Source organism: Gymnodraco acuticeps, unplaced genomic scaffold (assembly GCF_902827175.1).
Source record: "Gymnodraco acuticeps unplaced genomic scaffold, fGymAcu1.1, whole genome shotgun sequence".
Taxonomy (NCBI): domain Eukaryota; kingdom Metazoa; phylum Chordata; class Actinopteri; order Perciformes; family Bathydraconidae; genus Gymnodraco; species Gymnodraco acuticeps.
This window is the reverse complement of record NW_022990183.1, coordinates 50,735-59,660: the sequence shown is the minus strand read 5'-3', so window position 1 is coordinate 59,660 and position 8,926 is coordinate 50,735. Positions and strand designations below refer to the sequence as shown.

At 44.0% G+C, this 8,926-nt stretch overlaps 1 protein-coding gene across 1 annotated transcript; it reads right to left on the bottom strand.

The window, feature by feature from the left end:
• Positions 1-604: 604 nt before the first annotated feature.
• Positions 605-5,037, bottom strand: LOC117547219 (the record flags this gene model as incomplete). Its single annotated transcript, XM_034217790.1, has 5 exons — positions 4,085-5,037; positions 2,901-3,885; positions 2,027-2,080; positions 1,801-1,939; positions 605-1,509 (listed from the first exon to the last, which is right to left on the bottom strand). Coding segments are annotated over exons 1-5 (2,622 nt in total), but the record flags the coding sequence as incomplete, so codon positions are not given.
• Between the last annotated feature and the right edge of the window lie 3,889 nt (positions 5,038-8,926).

The following is an 8,926-nucleotide window of genomic DNA, read 5'->3' as shown; positions in this document are numbered from 1 at the left end:
GACATAATTATTGTTATGGTTTTGAAAACTGTTGTTTTTTTCCTTCTCTGTTCTGGTTGATATCTCAGTGAGTTTGTGTCCTACAGTGATGAGAGTTATAACAAAAATAATCTGTGGAGTATCAGCTTTCAGATGATATGTAGTTTGTGCAGAAAATATTAAGTTTTAAAGATCGTTTTTGCTAGTTAGCACCGGAAGTAGCATCTGCCCGTTTTAGCTAAGGGCTAATGCTAACGCTTCTTGTGAGACTTGTGTTTTGTTTCGGTAAAAATGGTTCGTATAGTCAGTTAGCTGAGATTCTTCTCGTTAATCTGGTATAACACATTAATAGGTTTTTAAATATTAAGATGCCCTGAGACACAGTGTCGTGAAAAAAAAAAAACAGGGTCCCCGCCGGCGGGGACCTTCGGGCTTAATGTTTAATTGACTGCACTGTAACTTTTATCCATGTATTTTTTCTTTTAATGTTTATTTTATTAGCTTTTCTTTTTAATGACTGATTTTAAATGCCATTTTCTTAATCTCTTTCATTTTTTGTAAAGCACTTTGAATTGCCTTGTGTTGAAAAGTGCTATATAAATAAACTTGCCTTGCCTTGCCTTGCCTTGTTGGGACCCTGCTTCAGGGGTTGGTGACAAAACCTGCAGAGACGGCCTGTTGGCAGCTGCACAGCTGCCTTCCTCTTCCCTCTCTCCTCTGCAACCTTTCTCCACTCTGCCCCCCTTTGTCTGGCAGCCTCCAGCTCTCGCTCAAAAAACGGAGTTGCAGCAAAGTTCTCAAAAGACATCCTGGTGTCTTTGAGGCCATCTTTAGCATAGGTCTGAAAGACCTTGGTGGAGCAGTAAAAGTATTTTACCGTTTTTGACTGGTAAAAAAAATGAACTGAAGAGCCATCCCCAAGATATCTGGATTTAGGCTGACCGCAGGCTAAACAGTTTCTCATCTGCGTCTTTTTCTGAGGCTGTTGTTGCTGCTGCTGCTGATGCTGCTGCTGCTGCTGTTGTTTTGCCAGGACGTCTGACACAATCTTCTCCACTGAAGCCCTGCTCAGTGAGTCCTCCTGTCTGGGAGCCACAGCTGGAGGGTTGCATATGGCAGGTGGCAGAGTTATGACAGGCACACTGATAGTTTGGCTACCTGAGGTCAAACTATGCCACAGCTGCTGTGTCTCTAAGACCTTTTCTGGGGATGTGTTGAGGGAAGGGCTGGTGTTTTTTAATTGTGCCAGATGTTCCACATATCGTGAGATATGTTGGACTGTGGTCAGGTGAAGGAGGCTGTTCCGGTCTGTGCATCCCCTCTGGACCATGGCAGCGTAGTCCGCATCCACCCGCTTCAGGACATCTTTGGCACCACGGTGGTTTACCAGAAGCTCGTCGATGGCAGCTTTCATGGGTTCTGTCCACCGACCATGGTCCAAGACTTGAATGAGGCCACCAGTTTTAATTGGTCCAGTGCGGGTGGCTCGAGGAGAGGAGGACTGAGGCAGCGGTGCTACCCCTGTCAAGTCTAAAAAATAAATATATGTTAATTATATTGTTTTATGCCAGTGTGTTGCAAATCAATTAGCTCTTTTAGTCATTTCACTTCACAGCTAATTTAAGTTTTGTGGGACAAATACATGATTATCTTATATTCCTACCTCTTGTTCTATTATGCTTTTCAATGGCTTTTACAGTTTGCATACACTTGCTTAATGATTGTTGTTAATAAACAATATTTCAACATGATGATATTACATATATTATGTGCACGCCTGTTTTTAACAGTGAGGTAGTGTAGGTAGGTAATTTGAATGACCTGTATCTATCAAAGGCTCTGGTTTTTGTGTGGCAGAGGCTTGTGTCAAAGGCAGCAGGGACTTGGTCACAACATCAGAGGACTGCCGGGAACTGGAAGACAGAATTGGCACTGCCCCAACTGGATCAGCACAGGATTCCTGAAATAGCACAAATATAGTGAATTAGTTAGTCAGCCAGTCTGTCAGTACTTGACAGTAAGTAGATATACATATGAACTGGATTACCTGAGAGTCTGTGCCCACTATAACAGTAGGGGCAGGCATAGGCGGCGCGTGAGGCTCAGGTTTGGGAAGGCTAAATAACTTTTTTTACCTGACGCTGCCCGCCTCCGGCGTCTATAGAAAAGAGATCAACTCAGTGTGCGGAGTTTAAATCTCTCAAGTCATATTACAGGATAAAGGAAATACAGTTTAAACTGCCGTATAAAGAGAAGACGCCGACGTGTCACACTTATCATTCATATTACATCATCAATCAGATCATCGATCATATAATATCATAATATATCATATATTTCCTTATCTGAGTCAGCTTCTCCAGCCGTATCTGGCCGTGCAACAGTTACAATGTCACATAGCCTACTGTATGCAGAAGTATTATTTTAAGCAACACATTATGTTGACGAAACACTCAAGTCAAATGTTGGATGTTTAAAGCTCATATTTGTCTAATATTAGTTTACTTTTCATTAATGAAGTATGACGCTGCGCTGTCAGTAGGCTACACTTGTCCCTGTTTGTGATTGGTCAAATGTAGCTAACCCCGCCCCCGTAAACGCGCTCTCAGCTGGTGAGAGAAACCCTGGCTTGATTTACCGAGTTGATAACCAGCGTCGTAGGACCGCTTAGCGAGATCTCGTTTGTTAGTTTGTTGTTGTTAGTTTGTTACTCAAACATATCCAGGGTATGTTGAACTGGCTTCGTAGTACAGGGAACAGGTGGCTAGCAGCGCTAATGTCAAAGACACAGACATTATACATTATATTTGTATTTTACCAGGATGCAGTAACACAAATATTTGGGAAGGCTTAGCCTTCCCTAGCCTACAGCACCCGCCGCCCCTGGGGGCAGGGCAATGATGCTCTGTCTCCATGGCTACTGCCGCTGGGTTGTTTGGCTGTGCCCTGTTCTTGTCCCAGTTCAAAACAACAGGACGACAGCCTGGCTCCACGTACTGCAGTCCAAATCTCTCCCCCGTGTCCCTGTTGGAGAGCTGCAGTGCTGGGTATTTGGACCTTCCTGTCACTTTTACAGAGATGGTGTTAAGCTCTGAAATCAACCGGGGGTCAAACACGGCTGGCAGCTCCACATCTGGCTGTTTCAGGTCCACCAGCCTCTGGTAGTTCCAGCGCACAACTCCAGTCATAGCTTGGGCCTGGAATAGTTCACAGGACACCCGGTTGCCTGTCACCCATTGGGCTTGGTGTCCGTGGAAACCCTCCTGCTGAGAGGTGCCTCTCACAGGGATCCACACAGGCACGGCAGCTCCCTCACCCTTGTTGTAATTCAGCTGCAGGGTGCCACCATACCTGTAGAGGATTCCCTCTCCCACTTCGGGGTCGCTCAGGCAGCCTCGGAGGATGTGGATGCGCTGGATCCTCCACAGCTTTAACATTGAGTCTTTGAAAAGGAGCAAATCATTGGCATCCTTTGCCATGTAATAGTGATGGAGGACGTCTTCCACTCTTTGCAGCAGTTCCATTGGCTGTGGCACCTTTGTCCTGCAGTGCTCTCTTATGTGCTGCTTTGTGGGGTTAGCAGGAGAAATTCTGCAGAACGTGTACGCCTCCTTCAGCTTCTGGAGATCGCTGTGGTCCACCACAACGAACCCTACTGAGAGGAACTGGCAGAAGGAGCTGTACAAAGAATGATGCTCGGAGACACACTCCATGGTAAACCGCCGCATACAATGAAACAAGTCCAACTTGACAATAATGTCTTTGTTAAACTTGTTCCTTGATGCGCAAATGTTCTTGAGATTTCCAGAGGTGGCCTCTGCCAGGATAGCATCTGTGGTCCTCCAGCTGTCCCACAAGTGCTCCTGAGCCCCAGGTTGAAGGACCTTGAAGGCAGCGCAGCAGTCCCTAAAGCATTAAAAAGAAATGTCATTACAGCTGAAAACCTTGTACAATATCTTCGTACAAAATGAGTGTAATAATTAACTGTAATTATTAATGTGTATTATATTTATGAAGAGTCAGATTACAGAATTAAATGCAGAATTAAAAAAACAACAACAAAAAAAAGAATCAACTGTTTTCAATTTAAACTTGTTGTTTATACCTGTCCACCCACTGGTAGCGTGCCTTCTCCACTCCAGCCACAGTGTAGCGTTGAGACAGACCCTCATACAACGGGTTAAGGGACCTATCACACTCTGACTGCAGCATCACCCAGCTCAGGATCATCCAGTTCTCATTCATGATGGCATAGGAAGACATAGTGCCAGACGACAGCACAACCTTCCTAGCCACTCTGCGAGTGTGATCAGACCTCAGGGCCTGTCCAAAGGTCCCCTGAAGCAGCAGAGTAAGGAGCTCCTCCTGCCGCTGATACTCATGGACCAGGCACTCCACCAGGTAGTGGGAAGAGACAGAAACTCCACACCAGCCATCACCATCCGAGTATCCACCAAATGGAGCCGGAGTATCTTCCTGTCTGAGGAACCCAGTGATGGTCCTTTGGCCGTAGACTCCTGCCTCAGCATCCCTGACATTCTGCACACACAGCAAGTAGGCCAGGTGAGCTCTCTCATATTTGAGATTGAGCGCCTCCGTCAGCTGCTTGGACATGTCCTCTGGGGATCTGCCGCTGCGCCTCATCTCATCCAGTACAGATTTGCAGACGGCCTTTTTGTGCGTCACGAAGGCCGGCACGATGTTGCTGATGCGCTGGGGTAGCTTCTCCAGCCACTGGGGCTTGTCAGCATGCCAGTACTTTTTGCAGACCTTGCAGGTGAGTCGCGAAGCTAAAATATAGTACTGGCCACTTGTCCCAAGGATGACTCTTGGCCTTCCAATGCCAGAAGAAACTACCTGAGGGTTCGGACAACCATAGAGTCAGGGCAAGACAAAGTTGTTTCTCACCCTCTCCATGATCGCGTGCTCTGGCTTCCAAATGAAATATGGATGAAGCTGATAGTACTTGGGTGAAGGCAGGTCAGAGATTGAGTCTATGAGCTCAGGCTGAGGCGGATAACGCCACAGGGACAACATGTTCATTAGGTGTCTCACTGGACGTGAACATGGCCACAGACCCAATGTGTCCAACTCAGTCTTCATCCAAATCTTCTGCTGGTGCGAGCAGTTCCAGTGGGCAACATCCTCACTATAGCCCGGAACAGAGGCTGCAGGCTGGTGTGGTGCTGCTAAGGGGACAGGAGGCACTGGGCAAGTCAGAGCTGTAAAACACAGTAAAACACACAGTTACATCAGATAAAATTGAATAAAGCTCTATATAAATGACTGCTATAATACAGTGTCACCGATATCCATACCTTCATCGAGGACAGTGTCTCCCTGCGCTTCCACAGGGGCTATATTATGTGGGGATGAATCTGGGAGGATGAGATACAAACAGGCAAGTGACGTATACACATTATCGAAATTAAGAAGCAGCATTTAAGAAGTTGTGAAAAATGAAAACAGAGACGATGATATCATTACTTAACTTTACCTAAAACGTGAGCTATACTGTATGACACCGTGACAATGTGATTTGTCAGAATGAAATGTAAGTTTCTGCGAGATACACTGGTAGTATAAGAAGAACACATACTTTGTCTCAACACATTTGGCGCCTGCTCTTCTATCCCGAGCTTTGGGGCAATTGTGAGCAGCTGAGGAGGGACCGGCAGCGGTGCCTTCACTGTGGCTGAAGGATGAAAGGTGGAAACAAACATGAGGGTATATATACATAATATGTATGAAAAAGATTCAAGATGGATCCAAGTGAGGAGTATAAAAACCCAATAACCTTTCAGAGGAGCAGGTCCATCGGGTCTGGACACAGTGGCAGTGGCAGTTGGATAAGTCCTGTGGGCTGTAGAAACAATCCTGTGTCACTTTCCTCAAGTGTTAAGTTGTTTCAAGCTTCACAATCTGTCTTTACCTGTCGTCTCTTTAGCAGAATGAAAATACCCTGTTATATTAACTTGTGAATCCCAATTATTTGAAATAGAAAAACATAATGTCTATATGTGTTTGGAAACAGGTAAAGCAGAGAAACAGTATACATATATAGCAAGCACATCTTTCATTCAAAGGTGTGGCATGATATCTTAGAGGGTAAGAAGCTAGGTGTTCTAAGCCACTGCAGTATTTAAAATGCCAAATCCTTGTATGACAGTCTAAAAAAAAGCATGCAAAAACGGAAAAACACTTACCATCATTGCTGACATGTTAATTCCTTCAGTTAGTTGGAGAACAGAATGTGTTTTTGGATATTTGTGGAGTTAGGTGGTCCGCGAGTATTTTTTTATTGGTTAAGTGGTCCTTGGTATGAAAAAGTTTGAGAAACACTGCCCTAAAGCAAGACACTAATGTTTTTGTTTCTTCATAAGTGCTTCTCTTTGGGGTTGTCTTGATTGTGAGGAATTCAACATAAATATTGTTTCTCAAATGCTCACAATTGATTGCATCAATTTGTATCTGATTCCATCACATACAATATCATTTCAGTCTTCAGAGTTCAGATTTGGTCATTATGATAACCTTTACAAAAACACTAACTTTGTTCCAATTGTAGTAAGTGCTTTTGTTGCGGTAGTTTTGCTGACCCAGCATCATCCAGCGTGTTATCTATATGTTCATATGCACACTTTATTTTTACGTAATATATTAGAAGACAAAAAGAAAAGTCAGAGAAGATGGTGGAAAACCCCACGTGGAAACTCGTGAGCCATGAAGAGGTGCAAGTCTTTGATATTGAACCAACTTGAGCATTGGTCTGAGTCTGAATTCAATAAGTGCTTCTCGTTGGGGCGGTTGAACATGACAAATGCTACAGACTGTAAAGGAAGAATTATCTGTCATTGAAATCTCATTCAGATTACCCTAAAGCAAAACACTAATGATTTTTGTCTTCATAAGTGCTTCTCTTTGGGGTTGTCTTGGTTGTGAGGAATTCAACAGAAATATTGTTTCTCAAATGCTCACCATTTATTGCATGTATTTGTCACCTAAATTACCCAAACACAGGCACTGACTTGAGTGTAATGCAGTAAGTGCTACTTGTTGGGGTAGTTTTGTTGACCTTTATTTCTCCCAGTGTGTTAGTTGTACGTTAGTAGTCAACTTTAGTAAGATATGCACATTTCAACTGTAGTCTATGTCTTTGAGTATGGACTTCTATTGTCTTCTCGTTGGGGCGGTTGAAGGGGACAAATGCTACAGACTATAACTAAACATGTAATTGAAATCACATTCAGATTACCCTAAACTTTGCAGTGCTTCTCAAAGTGTGGTCCGCGGACCACTGGTGGTCCGTGAGCGCCCCCTAGTGGTAAAATGTCACATTTGAAATAAATAAATACATTTAAGTTTTCCGCACTCTCGCGGGAATATCTCCGCAATGGAGCGAGCTTAAGTTTCACTTTCGATTGCATGATATAGCCCAGCGCAACACCTTCATCACACAAGGGGCCACTTGTTTGTACCATTTTCAGGCGATTTGTAAAAAACAATGTGTTTTTGGATATTTGTGGAGTTAGGTGGTCCGCGAGTATTTTTTTATTGGTTAAGTGGTCCTTGGTATGAAAAAGTTTGAGAAACACTGTCCTAGGGATATTGAATGTGCACAGCGAAATGAAAGAGTGAAATAAAAACGATTGCAGTTATTGGATCAGCAAACTGAAAGTTTGGCTGGATAGTGGGGGGGCAGCGGTCAGGGTGAATTTATAATATCCCTGACACTTTCACTGCAGGGGATATAAAAAGCACTTGTCAGTTGCACAAGGGAAAGCAAAACAATAAGGGTCACCTGTATACATGACATAAGGTAGTAGTGTTTAAACCCTCTAGTGACCACTACTACCTTATAACTACCATTTTGCCATAATTCAGTCATCAAAAAGGAGATCCTGTCCTATCAAAATAATGAAAATAAGCTAATACAATCACATCCCATGCGGCCATTAAATGGTCACCCCCAACCTATAAAACATCAGTGTTATCTATACATTATGCTTACATTTATCCAGACCCATTGGTGGCTTCAACGACTTGTTCCACACTCCAAAGAACAGCACATTTTCGCAAAAGCTTTCCCATCTGGCTTTGATCTGGTCAGTGAAGTTCTTGTTGCCTGCCTCTAGAATTCGGCCCATCTCGTCCAAAACCTGAGTGTAAAAATCAATAGAACTTTGATACAGAGAACACAGCAAACAGATGTTAGATGTCTAAATAATTAACAAGAGATTTACCTTTTAAGAGTGACACAGTTCTGTCATTAAATCTATCCATCTCACCATGAAGAAACATTCTGTAATTTACAGGAAAAGACGGCCACTGTCATTTTAAAAGTCAACCCCAAAAAAAATCACATTAAAAAGGCATCAGACACTAAATTGTAAAATTGCTGTGATTCACTATGAACTAGCTAGGTCGACGTTAGCTAGTCTACCGCCACCCTTTGCGTTTTTAACTAACGGCCCGTCCACACAGCAGCTTTTGGTGATTTGTCCACCGCTTCCAGCTCGTCTCCGCCCATTGACTTTGAATGGGGATGACGTCACTTTCCCTCGCTTGTCGCCGAACTGCATTGTGGGGGGGCGAGGCGAAGATTTCCAGGATTTCCAGGATGTTCAGGATTTCAAAGTTGAACAATGTTCAACTTTTGAGGCTGAGCTGGAAGCGACAGCCAATCAGATCCGTTTATGCAAATCTGACAGTTCAAGCGCTAGCCAATCAAACCGCGTGCAAGCTGGGAGAGCCAGACCGCAGTTCATTCTATATTCCTAACAAAAATGGAGAAGTTAGTTATTGCGGTAGCAAATCACCCGGTTCTTTATGACCAGTCCCTATTTACTTACCGGGATACAAACCGGAGGAACCAGGCATGGAGGGAGGTGGCAGAGACAGTGGGTGAAACCAGGGTTTCCCACACATAGACTATACTTGGGCGGGC